Below are 27,327 nucleotides of genomic sequence, written 5' to 3'. Positions count from 1 at the left end.
TTGTGAATGAGGGAGGCAGCAGAGCAGCTGAGTGAGACTAACAAGTGGTTGCCATGCAGCAGGAGTGTGTGTGTTGCTATAGGAGAGATAGCGCTAAAGAAACAGAATGATAATGAGCAGGAGGCAGCAAGTAAGGCAGCACAAAGATGAGGAGCAGCATCCCTGAGAGGAGACACATTCCGACTTGATCCCTGCCTCTCTCCTTCTCTGCATCTCTATTACTCTTCTTCCTTTTTGGATTTTTGTTTTGGTGAGCCTTCAACATGCTAGCACTGGAAGGTGTCATATCTGTGCGGTGTCTCAGAAGGAGGAGGTCTGCAGAAGATGTGGTAGCAACAGGTCTGTGAGATTGGCACCATAATGACGGTGAGACGCCTGCCTTTCTCCTCTGTCATCCACACCTATACAGTACCTGCAAGTGCAGTCTCTCTCTTTCACCCCCATCCTCGCTTTCTTGCCATACATACTTGTGTCCTCCTCATCAGCTTACTTACCTCTGCTGTGTCTGTTTTCACAATTTAGTCCACCATCTATACCACCCCACCAGCCACCTGCTGCTTATCTTATTTAAAAGATGAGGGAAGAAAATATGTGACAGACTTTCACTAATTTTGTGCATTCAATTTCAACATTCACTGTTTTGTATCTAATAGAATTATGCTGTCTGGCAAACATCTGCTCCCATGCAACAGGTCCAAAGCCATTTTGCTTGAAACCAGCATACATAGCACCATGCCTTGATCCAGTTCATTCTTATTGCTTTGCATATATTTAACTATAAGCACTGCGACACACAGTCATTCCAAGGTAGCAATGTGATTGTCCTTTAGGCTCTGATACCCTCCTATCACTGTGACCTCATCTAGTCTCCTTTTTAATGTTTGCTTTTTCTCAATCTTTGCAACATTGCGCTAAGAGCCAAAGACAGAAGTTTGTCTCAGCGCATGACTGAAAGAAGCTATTTATAGATACGTTAACCCTTCACGAGTCATAGTCTGCTCTCGTGTGCCTAAATATTTATACGTTTAACATTTCAACGATCCGTACCTTTATTTTTTTCTCTCTGCCTGTTCAGACAATGATGCTGCTTTAATGTTCTTTTCCTGCACGAGTCACATTCTGAAGCCATCACATAATCTCTGTCTAGGTAACATGCAAGCTTGTAAGAGTCTGACCCAGTCAAAGGAGAGATGAGGCACCTAGATGTTGATTTACCATGTGTAGCGTCCACTACAACCACTCCCTGGCTGCCATGAGCGGAAACGACATGATGGCGCACTCTCTTACTCTGGAACAGAAGACGGCGTTTGCCTTCGTGGGGCTGTTACTAGTCTTCCTGGGACTGCTGATAGTGAGGTGCTTCAGGATCCTACTGGACCCCTACAGCAGCATGCCATCTTCCAACTGGGCAGACGGCATTGAAGGGCTGGAGAAAGGGACATTTGAGTATGCCCTGACTTAACACAGGGGCACAGACATCCATAGATGTCCTCACAAACCTAGATCACTATAGGCTTTCATATGCATCGAAACACTGACATAGACACAAACACAGAGGTCACAGTTGTGCGTACCTGTATTACAGTTGCAAAACTTCAACCATTTATTGGGATTTTGTTAAAATTCTAAGTTGGACACTTTCCATGGGATTTAATAGGTAATGAACCTGTTACTGGCATTACACAAAGCAGTGGTTTTGCTGTTTATCTGTGCATGTGATAGTGGAATGCACTGTGCATGCAGGGGGTGCGGTTTTAATAGGCCTGCAGTAAACTGTGTGCATGGGACAGAGACAGGCATAGTGCAGTGAGGATTCAAATGTGTTTGCATAGAATCTGGTGGTTTTGACCAAAACTGCTTTGAATGCTTGTTAATTCCCATGAAAAGTTTCCACTTTCTGCAAGCCTACACCTGACACTCCATTAAAGATGTCTGTGATAGACCTAACTAACACACTGAAGATGTGTATTTTGCTCCTTGTGTGTGCTCTTCAGTCAGCCGAGAGTGGTTTCTCATGTCTCTCCATGTAGTGGGAGTGACAGTCTGAGGCAAATGCTGTGTCATATTCTCCTCCACATCAAATGACATGGAAATGGCTGAAGCTCCCTTTAACCCTTGCCTGGAAGCTGAATGTAGATGAATGATACTCGCAGCGAGAAGTGGACGTGGTTGGGAGAAGTTTGCAGTACAGCTGCATTATTCCAACGTAGACTCAGGGACAAGTTTCCTAAAGTGAACTACGAATGGCGAATGAAGTGACCCGTTGAGCCATTCTGCACAAGAATGTATGTGACTGGATACAGGGTATTGGTGTGAAACAAGTGTGGATTGTGTGGACCAATCAAATCCAATCTGTTGGCAAATCAAAGACATGCTGCTGCTGCTACTGCTGCTGTGTACAGATTGGTATTTGGGTTTAGAAGTCTTGTAATGGACGACTACTGAGCAAACTGTGATTTGTATTATTGTTTCTTAATGATGCAAAAACATCCTTCAGAGTTTGTACTGCTGCTGTCGCTGCTGAATGATAGCTCATGGTTTGTTGCCAAAATTCTAAGTCTGAGCTAAGGAAACACATGTTTACTATCCATTTCATTTGTCCAGGATGACAGCTGATAAAAAAATGTCTGACTAAAGGTTGGCAAATGGAGCCAAAGGAACAAAATAAGGATTACAAACTCCAAGGACTCGTTATCTTTTTATGCTGCTAGATTTCCATGTCTGCATAGGAAAAGATCACATGGAAAATGGACATTTAGCAGCGCTGTGTGTAAACATCTTCACATATTTCTCAGCCACCTTCATTCCACTCACCCTTCAGACAGCAGAAGACAGGACGTTTCTAAACAGAGCATCTGTCACAATGCAGAGTGGTCAAAGTCTTGAGCTTTCCTTTGCAAATTTCTACAATTTTCCCGTAGTGCTGTGAATCTGCCTTACTGTGACCTTCAATGGGTTTATGTGCCTTCATCTAGAAACATCAGAGCTGTGTGTTTGCAGACTTGTGTGTGTGTGTGTGTGTGTGTGTATCGGGGGGGCGTGCCTGACATATCATGATGACAGCTCTGCGGACCTGTTCTTGTTGGCATTTGACTATGATGTAAATAAATGGAATTTCTTCACTTAAAGTATGGACTTGAAAGCTCTGTTTGAGAACTGGGAGTATATTTTTACATTTTTGTCCCTCTATTTGTCCCTTTATCACTTTATCACTGATGTAAATTGTATCTAGTATACATCAGTGATGGGCAAACATTTTGGGCTCAAGTGGCCACTTTTAATTGATTAAACTGACTGATGGATTAGGTCAGACTTAGCTAAATCTATATGTCGTGTGTGAAATCGAAAGAAAAAACAGATTTGCATTACAGGTGACAGAACAAAAATGTTTTAATAGTTCTGATGTGCAGCCGTGCTTATGTTTAGAATATGCCGGGGGCCAATAAAAAACGAGCTGTGAGCCGCAAATGGCCCCGGGCCTGACTTTAGAGTACAGATCGACTGATGTTTTTTCGTAGTTAGTCAATGAGGTCGATATCCAATATATGGAGACGATATTCATATGCAGTAAAAGTGAAAATATTGGCGACAAAATTTAGAACAATGCAAACTCCATCTTTTAACTTACTTTAACTCAAATTATGTTGATTATTCCATGCAGCACAATTCATCAGAGTACGGTCATGAGCAGACAGTTAGAGTTGGCCATTAGGGTTCATGCAGTCATGCAAGGTGTGCAGACATATTGTGAGAATATACTCAATAAAGCATAAATTAAAACATATTAAAAACATTTTGTCTCGCGAGATCATTTTCTGCAAATGAGCAGCTAATGAGCAGCTAATATAAAACACAAACTCAAACGTGAATGGATGGTTTTTCTCCGTTTAAAAAAAGAACTATCTGGATCCTCGAGATTAATCCATCATTGCACTTATTGTTGTTTACATTGAAATATCGCTGCATTTTATTTGTTTTATTCTATTTATTTATGTATTGATATGCACCCGGATATGATGTTTACGTCTGTGCTACATGCATTGCGAATGTTTTTACGTACTGTAGCTCAGTCCTGGTGGATGTCCCAGGACAATAGAAACATCTGCATGCTAACAAAGTATTTTAACAAGAGTCACTCATAAAATAACCTCACAACATATTACATATATGAAGTATGGTTATTGACCATTTATGTTCATACATTTAAAAAAATAATAACTACCACAGCACGTGACGTCGCAGAAGCGCTGTTGTAAAAAAGAGGATGTGACCTAGTCCTTGCGCATGCGCGGCACCGATTGCGTTCGGGGTACGTATGGCATAGTGACAGGCAGAGACTGGCAACACCTCCAGTGCCAAATTGGGAGGATGTGGAAACGTGTCTTGTGTAGGAAGGGTGACTTCCTCATGCTTTTATTTAGTGCGGTGTACTTCCTGCCGAGTGTAGTATGCAGCCGCTTTACCCCAGTGGAATTGTGCACAGCTGGTTGCAATTGCAGTTAGTTGGATTCATAAGCCCAGCGTCGCTCCATGAACGGTGCTGGATCATTGCCTCGGTTCTCCTCGCCTGTGCTTTCACCTTAACTGTTTCCTTACCTGTTGCTACTTCCCAAGATTTCCCGTTGTGTTTTTTTTCCACAGAGCTTTTCCCTGTGTCGCTTTTTGTTACCTGTATCCTGCACTACCTTGAGCACCTGCCTGACCGTGCTACATAAAGGACTTTTAATTGTACGCTGCTCCTGTCTCTGCATACCGGGGGTGCAGCATTCATTCCCATGGATGGCATCAATGCTTTTGCTAATCTGTATCATAGTGCTTGAATTATTACATCCAATCAATCATTTATCCACAAAAAAATGAAACAATGTGTCGGTGAAGCGTTGTGTGATCGCAGTTTTGGTCTTGACCACACAGTCCGTTAGCTTGAGACGTGACGTTTGTGCTGCAGTAGACTTAGAGTAGAAAGTAGAGAGAATTAGAGTGCAATGCCTGTCAAACACAACAGACAAAAGATCTCTTTTGTTAGGTGAAATGTGAATCAACAGACATTAAAATGAACCAAAATAAATCATTCCGGTATAGTTAACAGCAACCCTGTACCTGCTGTGTAGTCATTTCTCTTCAAGGCAATCAAGCACACCTCTTTTGACACATCATTCATCAGGAATGCAACCATGCTGTACCATTATCTCTGTCAACTATGGGACAATCTTATCTCAAATCTATTTTTGGTGTGGGATCAAACATGGGCCCTTTCCTTTTGACTTACTAACCTGAATCTTCTAAATCAATATGATTTCCTAAAATGTGTCCTTTATCGCTCTCTCTCTCTATTTCTCCATGTACCCACACACACACACACACACACACACACACACACAATAGTAGTCGTTCATAACGAGAATTATTGCTCTTTTCTTGGCAAACTGGAATTTATTGGCGCATTAAGTTTTGAGCCTGTCTTTTTCTTTTGGCTAGACAGCGACAGCAAGACTACTTGCACTGTCACTATACGGGTCATCATTTTCATTGTCATTGTGATGTCTTGGACAATGTCACCGTCTCACCTTGGCCCCTTGCAAGCGGACTTTTACAAGCAGCAGTATATATTATCTCATATTGCTGTCAGGGAAAAAACGTACAACTTCAAAATCGACTTTATGGTACACTCACGTATAATAAGGAAAGAAACATATTGTACATGATTTATGGTCTAATTTAGTGGGTCAAATGTTAGTAGAACAGCCGGGACGCTTCCTGCGGTGTGTTATTACTCGCAACCACAGTAACGTTACAGTTTAGTTTCCTTCCCTTTCGTTTAGTCAGTTATGCACTTTTTAAAATAACTTGTAGATCAGATAATTTGAGTTTTCTTCAACGACAGCTTCACCTCTGCAGGCCAGCATGCACTAAAACAAGAAGCAGACGGGCGGCAGCGGAGCGACAACACAGATCATGACAGTAAACTACAGTTTGGGAATGTGAGGGAGACTGTAAAACAAGGCTTTAATCACAAAAATGTATTTTTTTCATGTCTAAATTTGTCGATGTAATCATTTGCATGAGCGTGCTTGAGGCCGTCATTGGATAACAAAGAGTTACTGCTGGGAATAATCAATAGTTGAAGGTCAGAGATGGGGGCAGGACTCAACTGTAATCACATTACATAGAGATTTCTGTGTTCACTGAACACCTGTTACAAAGTGTAGCTAGTAGTCAGACAAATCCTGAACCTTAGCTTTTACTGATTATAAATCATAAATTTTATCACTCGTGGTCTTCGGACTGCTCCATGCTTTTTTGTTGTGATAAGATCAGTAGTCATGATTTTACAGTAATTATATTTAATTCTGTCCATTTTCAAAAGCAAATTCCACGCCATACCCGTGTTTTCTGTACTCCATTAAAAAGGGTAAGTTGCTTAAACTTAATGGCTGACTGACTTGCAGCTTTAAACTCAGAAAAAGATATTCTGGAAAAGTTTATCAGTGGAATGGAGAATTCTGCAGCTCCTGCAAATATTGACAAAGATGATGAGATTATTTTACCCCTCCTCAAAGTCCTGCATTGGTAATGTCAGAAATATCTGAAACATAAAGTGAAGCTAAGCCTAACTGGGCACCTTTAGCTGCATAGGTCAATGATTATCTACCGTGACATCAATAAGTGTTATTAATGATTATAACAGTATGATGTTTAATAAATGACTTATAATGGATGAATCTTGCAGAGGACCACCGGCGAATGGCAAAAAAAATGCGAGTGCTTGATACGCCCATTCATCTTAAGTATAAAATGTATTGGTACTCACACTAATGGATGATAATGTAAGATGATCGATGAAGAGATGGAATTGGAGTCAACCTGGTCGTCAGGCTAGCGCTAGAGAAGCCGTTTCCATGTCTGCATAAGCCACAATGCTTGCCTGTTGTACTTCCAGTAACAATTTACAATCATGTATTAACTTGTGTGCACCTCGCTGCAAGCTCTGAGGCCGGATTGACTATTGCAGCTATTGCTTTCATAGCCAAACAAACGTTTACGTGTCAGCACAGATAACTTCTCAGATAACTTTTTCCATTAGATTAACAACAAAATGTTTGGACCTTGGCGTTATTTCCTCTTTTTACAGCTTTCAGACGTGCATTGCACGGCGTTAGATAGCTCAAGCTCACACCTGCTTGCCCGCTCAGCAGATTCTTCACCTTTGTTGATGGCTTGACGTAAGAAACACTTATATACGCACATTTACTCGCAAAGTATAGCAACCATGTTGCTAAATTGTCAACACGGATCTCTTCTATATATGTGGTGTGTTATGAAATGCAATGCGTGTAAATAGAACCGCTCGCTGATTAAGGGTGCAGACATGTCCGAACATCCACGTGGGTTGATTTGACAAATCTTTAAGTAAAGTTGATCAGATGTAGAATTACTACAGCCTCTGCTTGGACATCCACGAGCAGCAAGCAGCTGTTTAACTCCGATGGAAAAAAACGCCACACATCACTCGCTGATGCCGTGAACACCGCGGTAGGTTGAATTGCAACGTGTGCCTAAAGCACTTAATGTGCACTTCCAATAATGCCTTGCACGCTGCCACTTCCATATTACTGTATTATTATTGGCAGCCATGTTTCCGTCTTGTTGTTACAGCCTGGCTATGCAAGTCCGCACCATTTTTTAGATATTTTCTTTTGCGACAATATATGTACCACTCTAGCGCTCACCTTAGCTCTCTCGCATCGCAGCGGTCATCACCCGAGCATGTAAAAAAGATGAACCAGGTGGTGGAAAGGTGTGCAACAGTTGACAGGTGACAGCTCTCTGAGGTCTGACGTTTTCGTGGAAAACGTGTTAGTGATGCAAATGTATTACTATTTTGAATGCATGTTGTTTTGAGAGTCAAAACACTTTCCTTTTGTGACCCCCACCAGCTACCTGGAACTGCTCTCTTCAACAGCAAAAACTGAGCAGAACTCTGCTCATTGGACACTGCTGATGGGCATGTCATACAACTTCACTTCAAAAAAATTCAAAGACTATCCCATTAAGGAAACCTAAAGGTTTAATTTAAATCATTTTCAATTTAAGATATTTGTCTCTCGATATGCTGTATAATCTTTAACAAATGTATCAAAACAACCTCCAACTGTATGTATGGTAACATCGCATTTGTTTCACAAAATTTCTTCAACATGAAAACCCTTAACTACAATACGATCTACTTGTACTTACTCCTATTTCTTTCCTTTGCGCTCTGGAAACATTTTGTGATTGGGGTCCATGGAGGATTAATAGTTTAAAAAGAGGATGGAGTAAAAATAAATAAAGGTATCATATTTAATCAATTGAGGTGAACGGCAAACTGCAAATGACAGTGAAGCAAACTTCTTTGCTGTGAAGTACATTTCCTGTATCTTTGTTCCCAGTGCATTTCTTTTTCAAGAAAGCTCGAGGGCGATTGTGGTCATTGAACGGCTTTGTGTGGGGAAGAAGATGAAGCTTCTTGCTATTAGATGTGACGCCATCCTTGTAAAAGCTGTCGGTCTAAGAGATAATATAACTTTCTGCAGCTCTTTTGTGTTGTCAGTACTGTTTTAATGTGTGTTTAAATGACGTCTGCTTTGGTTCTTGTGGCTATGGTGCTCATCAGAGGCATAGAACAGATTATTATCCACATTATGGTAGATTGCTCACTCGATATATGATATGATACAAACTTTCTGCTAAGTGGTGAATTATTTTTAATTGCTGGATTACACATTGATTACATCTAAATTGTTGTATATCAACATTCCAGTCTGACTTTACTAAATAAAGTTTTACTAAAGATGTTGGTTGTGAATGTTCTTTCTCACATATTTTTTTTTATGCAATCTACTTTTTGCTTTTGCATACTTATTACTGACCAAATACACACCTATGATTTTCAGTAATTTCTCAGAGAACATACTGACATTTATGAAACAGGTAGGTTTCAGCTTCTTATTTCAGCTTGACTTGACTTCAGCTTGACTTGAATGTTGTTAGGAGCGACTCCAATACTCCATGGAGATTGCCGTTTAGGTATCGAAACATGGTACTTTTTGATTTTATGTGAGTCCGTGCTCGGTGCCAATAAAAGTACTATTTTCGGTACCCATCCGGGTCCCAGCTACCCAGCAGATCATCATTTTTCAGTTAAACTAGTCAGACTGTCTCTTGCCCAATGTCAGCTGGGATAGTGTCCAGCATATGCCCGCAGAAAATGGATGGATGGACGTCATCAGTTGGCAGCACAGTGGCATAGTGGTTAGCACATCTGCCTCATAGTCAGGAGATCCAGGTTAGATCCAGGGACTCCAGCTTCTTCCCACATCCCCAAAACAGGCATGTTAGCTTAATTGTAGACTAGGTGTGAATGTGAGTGTCAATGCTTGCTTGTCTATATGTGCACTGTCATTGATTGGCGACCAGTCCTGGATGTAACCCGCCTCTTGCTTGAAGTCAGCTCGGATAAGCTCCAGCTCGCCCACGACCCTCAGTGGGTGGATGAGAAGGTAACATTATATAGAGTAAAGTAAATGAATGGGCCGCACTTAAAGGGTCATTTTACTCACTACAAATCAAATCATATCAAAGCTTATTTGTATCGCACCGTACAACATCCCAATGGTGCCCAAGGTGCTTCACAAGAGTAAAAACAGGTTAATAGCATGTGAGAACAGGGTAAGATTGGATAAGATAGAATAAAAACAACTAAAACAAAATAAAAAATAAAAACACAGGCACAGAATCACAACTAAAATACATATAATCATCATGTTTCATTCAGCCATGTAACATGAAGAATTGGGTATTTGTTTGGTGCAGTGTACACCTTGTACTTGTTCGTATTGCATTGCAGTAAGGAGAGACACTTCTTAGAAAATGCTGCAGTGCACTGTCTCCTGAGCCCGTTGGACAATATAATGAAGATTTCCCACCTGCTTTCTTGCTGTCCATAGAATTTGGAATGCCTGCACCCACTGCTAAGGACAGAATGGGCTGTACAGTTCTTTGAGGTGAGTTGCAGATTGTAAATTAAGTCAGACAAAAGTCGAGTAGTGGTGCCAATATGAAGGATGTTTATGTCCAGACCAAAGACAGCAGCAAGGACCAGATATCTCCAAATAAACAAACTGCAGCGTTTGTTTTTTGAACAATCAAGGAATTAAGTCTGACAATGACCACTCAAGTTATCATGTTATTACAAATTGATGTGTTTCCTTCTGCCCCGACACTAAGATAAGACGTAAAGGCCTGTGTGCCATCGTGGAAGATTTTCTCACCTCAGCATGACTCACTTGGTACAATTCCTAAAGACAACTGGTACATTCTACAGCCACGATGTTCTGACTCTGATAAGCGATCAAGGGATTGCTTCCTTTCAATCTGTACATAAAACACGTGCTGGAGTACTTTTCTCAGCAATGCAAAGCAACCCCAAGGTCAGATTTGGAGTCATTAGCCTGCCTTTCACCGTGTGCATAAATCACAGTGTTTGTCAGTAATAAGGAAGTTTACCTGTTAAAAGTCTTCTAAAGGTAGTTCAGGAGTCATGTGGCTGTAGAGAAGTGCCTCGGGCATGTTCTTGTAATTCATGGTCTCACATTAACTTTCATTTTATGGCCATTTCTTCACTTCAAGTCAATCCACCAATTTCCCTTCCAAGACTTTCCTGCAGAGCGTACCGTGACAAATAGCATTCGCTTCATCCATTGTATAGCTTTACCAAACTCAGTGTTGAAGTGACGTTTACCTCATGTCAGCCCGTTATGGTGCAGATCTATATCATGAAGGCGTCAGTAGGCACTTATGCTGCTTAGTCATGCGAGCTTCCTCACTGTGAACTTCCATGTGGATATGTCCCACTGATTCATCCAAAGGACACTTTGGTCAAAGGAAACTACCCATAGCTCCATAAAGTGCCACCGGTGAACAACATGTGCTGTTACTCTGCACTTCAGACAATAATATTAGTGATCAATTCTCCAGAGCTCAGGCAATGAGTTTCTTTATCTCTCATTTGGCGTTTATGACTTGGTTAATCGTTAAGCAATGCCTTTGTGTGGCCCTCGGATGGAGCAAGGACATATTTGACACCCCTCGTTCGGTTTTCTGAGGGTTGATCCTGAGAGTTAGCCAATGGCTGAAGAAGCTCGTGTATGACCCTGAGATACAGGGTATAAAGGTGAGTTATCGCAGGCGATTCGAGTCTGTACGCAAGAAAAAGCTCTGCAAAGAACTTCAACTATTGCGTATATAGTGTATGTCGATAAGCCAGTTGTTGGAGTGCTCGGTTCTTCAAAAACTTTTTCGGATGCCTGAAGACATCAGATCAACACAGGTGTTTTATCCTTGACTCTTTAAACTCGAGAAGCTCCTTCAGCATTCCTGATGGAGAAGATGAAGTCCAATGGAGGGGAGCATGTTAACCCTGCTTATGATTCAACTTTGGATGAGCCTCCAGTCTATGAGGACAACGGAGATCACAGGACCGTGCGGCCCTCGGTGGTCAGCGCTTTCGGTCACGACACTTTGGACCGCGTGCCCAACATCGACTTCTATCGTAATGCGGGCAGTGTGAGTGGTCACCGGGCTGTGCGGCCATCACTGCAGGAGCTACATGATGTCTTTCAAAAGGTGAGTGCCAACCTGACATAAAGAATTGCTTCAACTTGTATGATCTACCAGCCTGGATCTATATCTATCTTTGTGGTTGACCTTTTCCTGTTACAAATATTTGCCCCTCATCTCACCTTGGCATACTTTGTTGTCACTTCATGTGATTTATTGCTAAAACAGGTGTTCAGGAGGTTTACAGTTGCTGTTACAATTACATTCAGTGTCCACAGTTCACGTATTATCTCCAGAGATGTGAAAATAAAACACTCAACGTTATTCCTGCATGTATTTGACACAAAAGAACTTTATTGTTTTTTTTTATTAGCCCTTTATAACACCTTGTGTTGCAAAATACATAGGTCAACGGAATGGTACAGGCTGGAATAGTTTATAGACTATAGTTCATCTTTCTGGACTTTTTGAAAGCATGTCTGTTATCGGTCAGATTTCAAAATGGAATATAGTGGAACCGTACGTAGAAAATCATTCATCAGCAAAATTGAATAAACAGTTTGTAAATAAACCCTGGAATGATGAATGACCTGGACATGCGGCTTTGAACTGTTCAACATTCACATTACACATTTGGGCAATTTAGCAGCAAGAAGCGGACATAGCCAGTACGACAGCTTCAAAGTAAAATGCATCAGTGAGGTCAGACTAAGTAAGATGTCAGGGAGTCTTTAACGGTCTGTATTTATTTTCATAGAACGTTAAAATTAAGTTTGCCTTTTTTCTCTTGAGTTCTCAAGGGCAGACAGAGCAGCATAATGGATTGACAAATGATTTATCAATCCTCATCCAGATAAAAAAATGCAAATGCTACTTCTAAGTGAACCCTTTTAAGGTAAAAATGCAATTTACTCTTTCCGTTACCTTTACAAACAGAATGGAGCCATCTCTGTGCCAGACACTGTGGAGGATGATGGCGAGGGGAGCGACGGCACCCGCTCTGACGATGTGGAGTCGGCTGTTGCCCTTGACAGCAACAAAGGAGTAGTAAAGTTTGGCTGGATAAGGGGAGTCCTGGTAAGTTATTTTGTCTCATGACAGGCTCCCTTTGATTTACAGAAGCGGAGGTCACTTTGCTCTGACCCGGCGAGAAAAGGCGCTGTGTGTCTCCATAACACAGCAGGTTTCGGACCAGTTAACCACATCTATAATAGACTAACACGCTCCTTGTTTATTATCCTTGTCCATCATTTGACAATAATAAATCATGGCCCTCAATGATAACTTCATTTGTCATTCACAGGTGAGATGCATGCTGAACATTTGGGGTGTCATGCTGTTCATCCGCCTGTCCTGGGTATTTGGACAGGCCGGCTGGGGTGAGTCAGCATTCTTGCACACAATTAGTCCAGTTCAGCCTGTCTTTTTATTTCATATTTATTGCAGAGTAAAAGTAGAAGGTATGGTTTTATTAATAATTGGGAGAATCAAGTCAATTTTTCTTATATAGCATCACAACAGAAACCATCTCTTTACATATTCAGCATGTCGAACAGATCCGTCTCGTGTTCCCTCAAACCCAAGCAGGGAAAATAAACATAAGCATAAACATGCTAAAACTGTGGCATTTCTAACTGTATATTATAAAATAATAGCCCTTATTTACATATTTGATATGCTTTTATATCAAATGAATTCAATGAAGTTGTACAAAATCATTTTTTTAAGTGTCTTTTTTTAATCTTTGCGCCAGAAAGTTTTCTGCGGGCTAGACAACTCGTCTGACTATGAGAAGTGTACTGCAACAAACACTCCTCAAAATTCAGGGAAAATCAACGTATCGACATTCACTGAGATGCAATATGTCCAATCCAGACATCTGATAGACTATTCTCTTGTACTATGGACACGTGACAGACAAGTGATATTGAGCAAAGAAAATAACTCCTTCATATACTGGTGATTAGGTTCGACATTGCCTACAGAATTCTACAAATTGGCATTGCATTTCCTTTGTTTGAAATTTTGATTTTTTTGCTCTCACTGTGTGCAAAGGCGAGCATTGAAGCAAAGGAGGCTTTCATTCCACATACAAACTGCTTAATGACTGACCAAAATATGCCTGCTGAATATGTGGTCAATTGAAAAATATTGACTTGTGCACGTTCCAGGTTTGGGAACTGTGGTTATTGCGCTCAGTTGTGTGGTGACAACCATTACTGGTCTTTCCATGTCGGCCATTTGCACTAATGGTGTGGTCAGGGGGGGTAAGTTGATACACTTTCAAACCACACCGTAAGACACCAATTAATAAGAGACATTGAAATGAATTAACCTTTACCATGATAAATGTGCAATTTTCAGGAGGGGCCTACTACCTAATATCTCGCAGCTTGGGACCAGAGTTTGGCGGTTCGATCGGTCTGATCTTTGCATTTGCGAATGCAGTGGCTGTAGCCATGTATGTGGTGGGATTTGCTGAGACAGTGGTAGATTTGCTCAAGGTGAGCAAAATGAGCTGATGGTCAATGCACCAATATTTGACTATTTACTCACAAAACGTATATAATTACCCTTTAAAGGTATAGAAATGCATCCCTATTGCTGACAGTCCTTGTGTGTCTTTCCCAGGATTACGATGCCCTCATGGTGGATCAATTAAATGACATTAGAATCATTGGTTGCATCACAGTAGTGCTGCTTTTGGGCATATCCGTTGCTGGAATGGAATGGGAGGCTAAGGTCAGTGTTACTGTGAGCACTTTATTCACAAACCCTCAAGCATATTGAGGGAATTTTAATACAGTAAATTCAATTCTCATTACCACTCGCAGGCACAGATAGTGCTACTCATCATCCTGTTGGCAGCTATTGTGAATGTATTTGTGGGCACCTTCATTCCTCCAACGGCTGACAAGAAATCCAAGGGCATATTTAATTATGACTGTAAGAATATAAGTGTGACTTCTCCACACTAATACATTCGCAAGATAAGCACACATCAGTTTAATTCCGAACACTCCACTGCAGCAATTTTTTCCCCTGTTTTCACAGCAACTATCTTTTTAGAGAATTTTCCGCCCGATTTCAGAAATGAAGAGACATTTTTTTCAGTGTTTTCCATATTTTTCCCTGCTGCTACTGGGATCCTGGCAGGAGCCAACATTTCTGGTGACTTGAAGGTACAGTAGCTTTTTCCACACAAACAAATGGGACTTTCAGAGTTATCGTGTGACTGCAATACAATACAAATTGGATTTGTGTTACTTTTTAGGATCCTCAAGGAGCCATTCCTAAGGGCACTTTATGGGCTATTTTGATCACTGGTGTCACCTACCTGGGTGTGGCTCTGTGTGTCTGTAAGTACAATCTATGAAAGGAAGCACGTCGAAGTACTGTAATTTAACATATCCAGTACACACACTGGGGCACAATGGGAATCACAAACTCAGTGCTTTGAAGGTGCAAACATAACAATTTCTTCTCTGTAATTGGTCAGCTGCAAGCGTGGTACGTGACGCAACTGGAAACCTAACTGACCTGATCACGTCTGAAGTGCCATGTGTCGGCTCAGCAGTGGCAGCCTGTGAGCTCGGCTATAACTTTTCTTCCTGCGCAGAACAAACATGCAGCTTTGGCTCAATGAACAACTTTCAGGTAAACAGCTGATACTGAATGTAACCCGCCACGTCTGTGAGGATTCTACATGTTCTGAGAAGCTTAACTTTGCCAATGTGCGCGTCAGGTGATGACGATGGTGTCGGGCTTTGGTCCTCTCATCATAGCTGGGACTTTTTCAGCCACACTCTCATCTGCCCTGGCTTCTCTTGTCAGTGCTCCCAAAGTCTTCCAGGTCAGTCAGTCCAAGTCATTTCCCAAATACGTAACTGTACACCTAGAGGCACTTCAAAATATATTTTCAAAAATGATTACTGTACATGCCCTTGACTCAATGTGTGGCCTGTGTGTTGCCTCAGGCGCTGTGCAAGGACAACATCTACAAGGCCCTCCACTTCTTTGCCAAAGGATATGGCAAGAACAACGAGCCCATCCGTGGCTACATCCTCACCTTCGTCATCTCTGTGGCCTTCATTCTCATTGGTCTGTTGAACTGTCATCATGTTTAGCCTCCAATGTGGTGTTCTTAGAATATACCGTAGTCTTACATTCATGTCCCAATACAACTTTTTCACTTGCGATATGATTCCGATATTACAGCCTTGAATATCACCTGATACTAATATTGATCATCATATCATCATGACTCATACATACTTTTATTACTTGTGTAGTAGCGTGAAATGTTTGAGGTTTGATTGAATGATATTACTCAAACAGAGAACAACAGTTAGCAACAGTAGATATGAGAAAAACTCCTGCTCCCTGCTAAACACGCGAGCATACGCCGTTGTTGTGATCACCTGGGCTCCCATACTGAATAGAAGTGCTGGCATGGACTCTGGAATGGTATAATAATATAATAATTGTACAATAATATCAGAGATGTGTGATGCCGGCCGTTGTCATCCGATTTTTACTGATATTGGACCAATATCGATATCAGATCGGGACACCTCCATAAAATAGTAACACTTAACTTGTTTGAGCATAATGAAGTGTTGTTTTATGCAGGTTATTATTTACTATATGTATTGTTTTGTGTTTGTAGGTGATCTCAACCTCATCGCTCCCATCATTTCCAATTTCTTCCTGGCATCCTACGCACTCATCAATTTCTCCTGCTTCCATGCGTCCTACGCAAAGTCTCCAGGTGAGAAGCCTCAAAATTAAAACTAATGTTGACACAGTGCCTTTATTAGGCAAGAAAAAAATTTCGGTAACATAAAGTTGACCTCATCATCAATCGGCAGACAAAGTAAATTCAAGGATTAAGTCACAATGGAATGCAATACAAGAAAACTATATTTACTGTGATCATCACATGTGATGTGCACAAATGAGTCAATCATTATCTTCATTTGTAAAGGCTGAATCTTATATGGGACTCTACCTAATGCTCTACCTAATGTTGTGGCTGGCTGGTGCTTATTAATGAATGAATGGCTACTTATTCATTTCAGTTTGACCTAACTGCCAACCTTGCCCTGTCATGTTACACCAGGTTGGCGACCAGCTTACAAATACTACAACATGTGGCTGTCCCTGCTGGGGGCTTTGCTGTGCTGTGCTGTCATGTTTGTCATCAACTGGTGGGCTGCCCTGATCACTTACGGCCTGGAAATCCTTCTCTACATTTATGTCACCGTCAAGAAGCCAGGTGAGCTCTTTGTGTGGACGGTGGCCCCTGTTTTTATCCTTTGACCGGTATTTTGGGGCTCACCTCTTATGTCCTCCCCAGACGTGAACTGGGGTTCATCCACTCAGGCGGTGACGTTCGTCAGTGCGGTCAGCAATGCTCTGTCTCTATCTGGAGTAGAAGATCATGTCAAGAACTTTAGGTAAAGGTTTGCACTGCTTCACAAAAGCATGCATTTACACTGCAGGTTTACATTTAGTGGACACGGTATATCTAATACCTGCATATGTTTAAGAAATTCTGGTGTTATGACATCAAAAATATCCCAGTAATTATGATTGTTTCATCCTGTGTCACATCTCAAATCATCTCCCTGCTGTCATTGGCCAAATCTTGTCAAGGCTCTCACCAGTTTCATCCCTTCATTTCATCCTTTAGACCTCAGATCCTAGCACTGACAGGGGCTGCTCGGACCAGACCAGCTCTGCTAGACCTGGCTAACTCCTTTTCTAAGAACTACGGACTCTGCCTCACCTGTGAAGTGTTTGTGGTAAAGTCAAATTTGAATTTTATGGTTGGAAAGTACAATAACCTGCACATTATCAGTGTAGACTTCAGACGAGATTACAGTTCTTTATCTGAACAGGGGCCAAGATCAGAGGCCCTGCCAGAGATGAACGCTGGCATGGAGAAGAACCAGCACTGGCTGAGGAAGACCAAACGTAAGGCATTCTACACCGCCGTGGTCTGTGAGAGCTATAGGAAAGGTGTCGAGACCCTGCTGCAGGTCAGTATTATCACGGGACAAGAATAAAAAAAAGGAACCAACTGACCCAGAAAAAAGCTATTCCGTGAATGCATAACTGGACGAAAAGAGACAAAGGAACACATAGTAGTAACTGTTTTTTATTGACCAATGTTGTCCCAGTCAGTATCTATTGCTGTGCTCCACAAGCCATCTTAATGATGTGGCTGGACGAGGATAGAGTTAATGAGAAGCAGGAAAACAGTATTATGGCTTCCACTATCACAGTCGAGATAAGACCTTGTTTCATTGTCAGGATTATTGACTTCAAACAGTGAGGCAGCTCAAAGGCTATAATTGATTAACATTGCGCCGGATGAGGCCCTGCAGACACAAGAGCTTGTGTTAGTAAAACAACACAACAATTTTGGGATACTGGGAATCTTTTTCTTTCTTTTTCGTTCCTCCCTATCCAAGACAAAGTTGTCTTTATAGCTGTTTGACATGATTTCATACTTGAAATTACAATCTTGAGATGTCATTTAAAGTTTTTTCAGACCTTGAACTTTTCAACAAAAACATGGTCCAAAAGCCAAAACAAAAATCTGATCTCACTTGCTGCCTCGTCTGTCAGCCATCATTTTTTTGAAAATTGTCTTTGGCTTTTCGGTACATACCTTTCGCAAGGCCAAGTGTAATATGCCAAAGAAGAAAATGGTAATGTTGACTACACAGTAGACTAACTGTTTTTATGCTTGTGCTTGTAGGCCTCTGGTCTTGGCCGTATGAAACCCAACACACTGATGGTAGGCTTCAAGAGAAACTGGAAGACTTCAGGTGCAGAAGCAGTCCAGAGTTATGTGGGAGTGCTGCAGTAAGTCATTAACATTAATGTACTCGCACATCCAACACGCACTGCAGTTGTTCAATGCAAATTTGGGATACTGTACTTGCATTGACTTGAAGTCTGTTTCTCTTTCTCATAGTGATGCCTTTGACTTTGAATATGGAACACTGATTTTCAGGATGAGCCAAGGACTTGATGTTTCGCATATTGTCGAGGCAGAAGGTCAGTGTGTGTCTAATATTTTTTTTCTTTTCAAACGTATGTCAAAAGTAAAATAAAATAACAAAATAGCAACGGTCAATGCCAAACATAGAGTGGAACCTTGGTTAGCGTCACTAATTCGTTCCAGAAGGTCTGACTCTAACTAAAACGGACGCTAACCAATTCAATTTCTTCCATAAGAAATACTGTAATGTAAATCCAATTACACCATTCCAAAAAGCCAAAAATGTTTACACAAACCATGTCTTTATAGTTTTACAATTATACAGTTTGACATGCAGAAAACAATTCAAAATGCATCGAAATAAATATAAATGATGAATGAAAAGGATAAATGAACATTTAAGGTTACTTTTACCTTCACTGAAGACGTGATTCTTGACGACTGTCCCCAAAGACATGATGTGGCCGCGAGATCAACAACCACCACCTTGCTGCTTTGCATGAGTTGTTTCTTGAATTAAATAGTGTTCCTCACTTCAATACTGTAACCCAAAATGGATTCCATAAAGTTATTTTGATCATGAAGGTGAGAAACACTCTTGAATTCAGGAAATAACTCATGACAAAACAGGAAAACGGTGTCCGTTTGGTGTCTTGCTGCCACATTGTGTCACTTCTTTAATGAAGTGCATGAAATAACTTTAAATGTTCATTTATCTCCTCCAGTCATAATTTGTATGGATTTACAATTGTTTTAAGCATGTAAAACTAGAATTATAAAACTTTGTTCTGTGTTAACATTTTTAGAGTCAACTGCTAATGACATCATATTCAGGTGACACGGCTCCGGTTGCCATTTTGTTTGCTAGCTAATAAGATGCTGACAAGGAAGGATGTTTTCTAATAAAAAAAAAACAACAACCATACATTAAGAATACAGATGGAGTCGCACAGCGTATTAATAACACGACACGACACGTGCCAGACACTAACCAGAGAATGCACACAAACCCAGGCAAAATTGTGGCATAAGTTTTCGTTAACCACAAAACCCGCTAAGCGGTGCGGACGCTAACCGAGGTTCCACTGGAATACAACTCACATGGCACATTTTACTGGCACTATACTATACTATACTTCTATAACTAATGCTATGGACTATGTTATAGATTACCATACTCTACTATAGTACAGAAGATTTTGACGGGGGTTACTTTCCAGGACCACCAGCGAATGGCAAAGTAATGTCTATTTTTGACACATGGTTCGCTCCCCCCTCCAAACCGTCCTGCTAGCTTGACGTGGGCGTTCTTCTTCGATTTTGAAAACGTGTGTTGTAATTATCAGAACCCTTCTCTTCGTTCTTCAGTTGCCATTGTTCACTCGTGACACAATCCAGGTCAATATATGTCTCACATACCTAATAACACATGTAAAGTACAAAATGCGGAGGCACTCATGACTAATGAATGATAATCTCAGATGACCGATGAACAGACTCGGACTCAGAGTCACGGTGTAGCCTTTAGCCTGGTCGTCAGGCTAGCAGGTCAGAGAGGGCGTTTCTCAAAGCTGCGGCTACATACTCCACAATACTTGCCTGGTGTCATTCCAGTAACGACTGGATGTCTACTGTGTACTTTTACAGCTAAGTACATGACAAATAAATGTGTGGAGTCTCACAGGACTCAAGAATACAAGAGCTTTTCGAAAAATATGACTTCACGAGAATAAGAATGTACACATTTAGCCTGTGCATTATTCTGCATTTGCAGTGATGCACTGCATCATTCTGGGAGGCGTTCCAAACATTTTGGTTACCTTATCTAGCTTTATAAGAGAGGCAAAATATTAGACAACTCTCACTGTGATGCAGTGCTTTTGTACACCTCACTGTCAGGTAGTGGCGACAATAATAAACAGGTTGCTATATCATACCTGAGCATTCCTATCTCTGTCTTTCAAACAGCTCCTATATTGGATCATGATGCTCACAATATTGTGTGGCGTATATACACAATAAGCACATCATCGTGCTAACATGTAGATGTGATTGTTTTTTTCAGAGGAAATGCTAAAATCAGCAAAGGAGCAGCGGGAACTGGAGAATGAGTTTATGCCAAATGGAGGCAAAGCTAAAGGATTGTTCAGGAAGTCCAGAAAATCCTCTCAGCAAGTGCTCACTACCCGAGGTAATGTTTGAATGCAGTCTATTTGTAAAGGTTGCATCAGGAGATAAATCCTTAAAAATACTACTTTAAATCTACTGTCTTGGTGATTTGAAGACCATTTGCCAAATGGAAGCAATGACTTTGGTCCTTTTTTGGAAACTTCTCCAGACTCCCATTAGGATATAAGTGAACGAAAGATTTGTCTGGGGGAGTAATCCAATAAGAAGGTTCCTTTTGTTCCAGCATCTCTACAGCATGCACACACACACACACGCACGCACACACACACAAACAGAGCTGCATCTTGCCAAGATGACAAGTGGCTGTTTGTATCTGATTAGCATCCTGCCTGTGGAACATCAGACCTGAAGGATGTCTCTTCCTGTTGATGCACAGTCCGTCTCTGCATTTGCTCAACTATTTACAATCCCGAATCTCATCGAGTTCTCATCTCTCCAATCTGTTGTCTCGCTTTCAGTGTCTGTGTGCGGCCCAGCACCACCACAGGTCGCCATGATGAATGAAAAACTGCTGGAGGCCAGTGCTCAGTTTAAGACCAAGCAGCCTAAAGGAACCATTGATGTGTGGTGGCTCTTTGATGATGGAGGTGGGTGATGCCTGTGTGCTGTTGTCTGTTTTCTGCATTCCTGTGTACGGGGATATAGAGCTAAAACTAGTGGCGGGCGCACTGACAAAAAATAACACTCTGGATAACTGCCTGGTTGCTACAATACCGTCATTATTATAGCAAGCCTTACCACTTATCATCGAATACATCGTCTCTTCTTTCATTTTTCATTTCATTTCTGCTAGTGACTTCGAGCATTAGTAACTTTGAGCACTGGTAACTAGTAACTTCCACCGCTGATCAACGGCGCTTGTAAATTTGGCGCTCAGCTAAATTTAACGAACGTAAATGGAACGGCTCAGTGATAAAGGCTTCAGTCAACTCCAAACCTCTATACTACAACATCGTCTGGAGCACTTCAGAATCAACATTTACAGTATCTAATAACATGACAAAATCATAAAACTTTTAAATAAAATACATCTACTCACCGGCGAAGTCAATTTCTCCTTCTCAGCCAGGCATTGCGGGTGTAATGTGACTTGTTGAACAGTTTTACGCTGATCAGCTAATCAGAGTACGGAAATATGCTGATGTTACTGTAGGCCAGCTGGCTGGCCCGGTGAAGCGAATCTGAAATCTGATTAAAAAAAACAGACTCATTGCTTACAGTATAATGTTTAATTGATGTGGGCCAGCACTTGTGAGTCTGAAGGCCCTGGGTAGATTACATTGACATGGTAACACAAGGAAGCTGATATCTGATTGGAAGAAAAAAAATCAAACATACACATATAGTCACCCCTTGTTTATTGCGGTTAATTGGTAATTCGTGAATTTCCGCAAAGTAAGATTCAATATTAATAAATGGACATTTTTCCTAGTTAGAGTATAGAAAACCTGTTTATGCCTTTCAAAATACAATCTCTACCATTATTAGAACCCTATGACATTAAATAACACACCTACAGTCAATTTTTCAGTCCTATTATTACACCACACTGTTCAACTGTAATGTGCAGGCAACGGGATCACTGCAGGGAGACAAGAGACAGCCATGGCTTTAACCATTAGCAAGCTGGTGAGCTAAGTAGTTAGCCTCCAATTTATTTACTGTATTCTAAACTAGAAAAGGGTTTAAAACCAAGTGGGGAAGAAGGGCAAAGAAGCCATAAACCTACCCCTTCCACACGGAATGTGAGGAGAACTTCTTTTCACTCTATTATGGCGGACATGCCATGGCTGACTCAAAGCAGTGTGACGATAATCTCATGTCATGTCTCAATAATGGAATATTACTGACTCCTAGTGGCCAGAATGCCACATATACCTTTGTCTTTCAGTATTTTTGGACTAATAATGCGCCATAGTCAACTACAAAACAACGATCATTTATTAATTAATTAATTTTTGAAAAACCGCGATAGGAGTGATAATTGAACCGGAATATTGAGGGACGACTGTACACGTACTGGAAGCAGCGCAGAAAAGAGACACGCTACGAAATGAAGATAATAGACTGTTTGAAATACTAGAATTGAAGTTGTAAATATAAGTCAGTGCTTCTGATAGTGTTTAGTCCAGACTTGACACACCACTGGCTAAAAACAAGCAGCAGAAGCCTGACTACTTCGGATTGCTTCCACTATATCAAACAGAATGTTGTATTCAGCATCGTGCAAATGTCTGATATTGTATTTGTTAGACTATTCAGCATGATTTCTAATATAATTGTTAATTTGATAGAACACTTCATCTTCATGTTGAATTGGCGACACTTGTACTGTATCAAGACATAAGAATAAGGAATCGAGTTATACTAGTGATGACATAGTCAAGCATTTACCCGTTACATCGTTTTTCTTGTTTTCTTCTCTTCGTATTAGGACACACCATGGTCATATCTCAACAAATACTGCAAAAACTATAAAAAATAAATCCTTTACTTATAGAACTTTTATTTTAAAAAATATGGCACTTTTTGGAGGGTCAAAATTTTCAACAGAAATACAAATGATGCAGCATGTCATGGGATTTGCACAAATTTACGAAAGCACCCAATCTGAGTTGATTCCTATACTGCTCATAGCCACCAGGTGGCATATTTGCATGATGTCAGGGATTGCAATACTGTGTATTGGGGCAGTCCTCATACAGTTCCTTCTATGCACCAAGGTTTATGGACAACATGTATAATCAGTAGCAACGCACAAGTAATTATAAATAATATATACAATAAATGCAAGTGGTTCATATTTACGATAATAATTAGTGTTATTTATGTCTTCCTCCCAGGTCTCACTCTGCTGCTCCCATATATCCTAACTACCAGGAAGAAGTGGAAAGATTGTAAATTGAGGATCTTCATTGCAGGGCAGCCGGGCCGCAGTGATCTGGATAAAGAAGAGTGAGGGGAAACTGCTAATTGTTTCACGATCAATTATATCCCAACGGGGTGGGAGTCTGATTAACTGCCAATGGAGTGTGCAGTGGGCAAGGGCGTGAAATTAGAGGAGACGTTACTGGGCGGTGAATAAACTTTTATATGGAAGTTAATCAGTGTGGCTTTTCTTGTCTTCCAGGATGAAGCTGCTGCTGCAGAAGTTCCGAATTAAATGCACTGACATCATCGTCATTGATGACATCCATGTTAAACCTCGTAACGACAGGTGAATGATGCCATTACATCACCTCACACCAATATCTTTACTTTGTGCCTCGCGTTCTTATTTTCTTGCTCTCAGCTTGAAGAAGCTAGAGGACATGATCGAACCTTTCCGTCTGCATGAGAGGGCTAAAGAAACTGCTCAGGTTGCAGCAATAAGGAAAGAACAGCCCTGGAAGATTACTGATGAAGAGTTGGACACATATGAGGAGAAGGTATTTGAACAGACATGCACTCATAAGCTGACCATGTGCCCCACTGACAAAATTGGCATATTGTATACCATACCAGTTACGCCCCCTAGGATGATCGAATAACAAACTAGGGACTGCCAACACAGTGCCACTGTGCAGCACAGATACCAAGGCAACAGCAAGTTGCCTTGGTAAACTAAATCACACAAAAACACAACAGATTGACTTAGTTGTATTAAATTTAAACTAAAAATCAGCAAGAAAAACAGTGCCTTCTGGTAGGATACTGCCCCCTTTAGGGTTGAAATGGAACTGAAAATTTCCACATTGGGAAGTTAAAGGTGCTATCCCTCTTTGGCCCCAAAATTAGATTTTTTTTTTCACTCCAAAAATATAAGAACAATGTCACACCCAGCCTGCGTGACAGTTTGTTTGTTGTCATCACCAACAAATCACCATGTCATGCCGTGACAAACACGAAGAAGACGGGATAAAGTATGTTTGAACACTAGCGCCCCCATTGCAGGACCCAACCATGACAGACAGCGCCTTTAAGGTTGGGGAATTTTGGACGTATTCAGAAAGTAGGTCACTTTCCATATGAATTTCCGAATTAATGATAAATATATAATTAGAATTCAAGTAATTTTTTTGTTTTCTACGGGGATTCCGGTTTCTTCCCACATTCCAAAAACATACATGTTCGGTTAACTGGCGACTAAATTGTCCATAGGTATGAATGTGAGTGTGAATGGTTGTTTGTCTATATGTGCCCTGCGATTGGCTGGCAACCAGTCCAGGGTGTACCCCACCTCTCGCCCGAAGTCAGCTGACATAAGCTCCAGCATGCCCGCGACCCAAGTGAGGATAAGCGGCATAGAAATTGGATGGATTATGGACTAAGCAAAAATAATGTAAAATATAAGAGACGTATTCCTTATGCATTAGTGGGGCTTGAGTAGTTTTGTAGGTTGGATTTTAGAAGCAGTGTGTTTAAGGAACTGGGGATGCTTAGTGCAGGCTTGAAATTCAACTGTATTTGCTCAAATCTGTCTGTTTTAACTAATATTGTGCTACAGTTCTATGTCCCCAGTTCTATACTAACATGTAATTTACAAATGTCCACTTCGTTCACAAGATTGTATCCCCATGTCCATATATTGTCATGGGGAATTTTCCATAGCTGCCGCTGAATATGTATTAATTAGCAAGACTGATTTGAAGTCATTAACAACAAAACTGATTTGTACTTTACAGACTAACCTCCAGATACGACTGAATGAGCTGCTTCAGGAAAACTCCAAAACAGCCAACCTAATTGTGGTGTAAGTCCAGCCATCTTAGCACTGTAACGAACTAAGCTCTATGTTAAGAGTCTGACGGTCAGTCTTTGAACCTCTATGCAGGAGCATGCCGATTGCACGGAAAGAAACCATCTCTGACTTCCTCTACATGGCCTGGTTGGATATTCTGACCAAGGACCTCCCCCCTGTTCTGCTCATCAGAGGCAACCACAAGAGTGTCCTCACCTTCTACTCCTGAGAACACTGTAGACTCATCTGTTTGGTATCTGGTTAGAAAGGAAATGTGACTGTTCCAGCAGAGCTTTGGGTCTCATTATTCCATCATACAGACCACAATCTAGTATTTTTAATATGCCCAAAATATAATACAAGTAGTCAATGGCTGACACATACTGTACAAGGTATGTTGAAAATCTGCTATTATTTCATCATTTGTTCTGGTGCTGCTTCCAGAAACTGTGTGGCAGATTTGGTGGACAAAATGCTGATGTTGCAGTCACGAGCAAACTCACACCGTATGGTTACTAATCTGCGAGGAGGAAGTCTCATTAAAGTAAAGACAAATACATTTGTCTTTGTGACATACACTCAATAACTTATGGATTGTTTTAAATGCATAAGATGTGCACATCTTTCAACAAAAGTCAGATCACTTTGTTTAATCTGTACAAAGACGAATGATTTCAATAGTTGCACTCACTGTCTTCTGCTATGAAATAAATGTTTATAGTTGGAAATTGAACTCATTCATCTATATTTTTTTCAATTTAAAAAAGTAATTTAAGAGTATGATATTTAGTCACTGGACTGTGGTAATAAGAACCTTATTTTTGTTTCAACACTCCTTAATATTGACAAACTGTAAAATACTATCTTGTTTACCTGTGGCGTAGTTAGTTTAGATGTATTTAAAGTTTTGCTCGAATAAAAAAAAAAATTGTTTGATGAAAATCATGTAAATAAATGATTACATTTGTAATCACACTTTTACTGTAATGTATTTCTATTTAAGTATAACTGTGATTTTAAGAACATGATTTAAGAATAAAAAGAAATAAGCTGTTAGTGCTTTTGTCTGTCATTCTCTGGAAATATAATTGGTGGATAATATATGGTGCACAATACAGTATAGTGAAGTGTATTGACAAATTTTATTACTGCAGTTAATCTTGGTAGTATAGATTTACTACACATGAGGGGCAGTAGTACATGTTTTCCTTGAAATTTTTTAGCAATACGTTTTGGCTACAACACATGCAGTTACATTAGGCTGGAAACCTGCTTCATTCAAATTATAATTTCGTAATTATGCTTTTAACAATGAAATCCTTGGAATAATACTCAATATTTATAATGGTGAAGAATGTCGTGTTGTTTAGACCGGAGGTGCCAAGACTTTTTACAGTCACGTACCTCTTCAGACATTTGACTTGAAGCCATGTACCCCCTACTGTAGCATACTTAAAAAACATGAACCATTTTTACATTTCACTAAATAAAAATATTAATCATGACTAATTGGTTAATTTATTTTATAGTAAGTAATTCTGGTTAAAAAAATGTATTGTGCACAGTCAAATTTTGATACAAGTTTTACATGAGCACTGATAAATATATGATATGATGTGACTTTCTCTTGGAGATGAATAAAATATCTATGTATTCATTCTACATATTGTTTATTTCAGCCGAATGTTGGGAGCCTTCTCTTTCTTCTCTAATCTGTAAATTAATTTGACACCAAATTGAAAGGGGACATTGAACAAACATGATAAAGCAGTATTCAAAGTACAAAAATACATCCAAGCAG

General features: G+C 40.5%; 1 protein-coding gene across 2 annotated transcripts; it reads left to right on the top strand.

Annotated features, from left to right (window-relative positions):
• On the top strand, positions 1-26,873 carry slc12a1 (solute carrier family 12 member 1). Of its 2 annotated transcripts, none has more exons than XM_054770756.1 (26): positions 1-366; positions 12,538-12,678; positions 12,905-12,980; positions 13,773-13,868; positions 13,966-14,105; positions 14,233-14,343; positions 14,436-14,547; positions 14,656-14,783; positions 14,876-14,960; positions 15,101-15,258; positions 15,347-15,454; positions 15,579-15,702; positions 16,271-16,372; positions 16,724-16,879; positions 16,961-17,060; positions 17,297-17,408; positions 17,505-17,645; positions 18,371-18,477; positions 18,590-18,672; positions 20,682-20,807; positions 21,265-21,393; positions 23,650-23,761; positions 23,937-24,023; positions 24,099-24,234; positions 25,471-25,538; positions 25,620-26,871. In XM_054770756.1, exons 1-26 carry the CDS (start codon positions 361-363, stop codon positions 25,753-25,755), a joined length of 2,880 nt encoding a protein of 959 aa, XP_054626731.1. In that variant the 5' UTR covers positions 1-360; the 3' UTR covers positions 25,756-26,871. The 2 variants fall into 2 exon arrangements, with proteins under 2 accessions (XP_054626731.1, XP_054626732.1); XM_054770757.1 differs by lacking the exon at positions 1-366 and adding an exon at positions 1,479-11,673 and having other exon boundaries at positions 25,620-26,873.
• Positions 26,874-27,327: the final 454 nt, after the last annotated feature.

Source organism: Dunckerocampus dactyliophorus, chromosome 3 (assembly GCF_027744805.1).
Source record: "Dunckerocampus dactyliophorus isolate RoL2022-P2 chromosome 3, RoL_Ddac_1.1, whole genome shotgun sequence".
Lineage (NCBI taxonomy): Eukaryota > Metazoa > Chordata > Actinopteri > Syngnathiformes > Syngnathidae > Dunckerocampus > Dunckerocampus dactyliophorus.
Note: the sequence above shows the minus strand (reverse complement) of the source record. Positions and strands in the feature narration are given on the sequence as shown.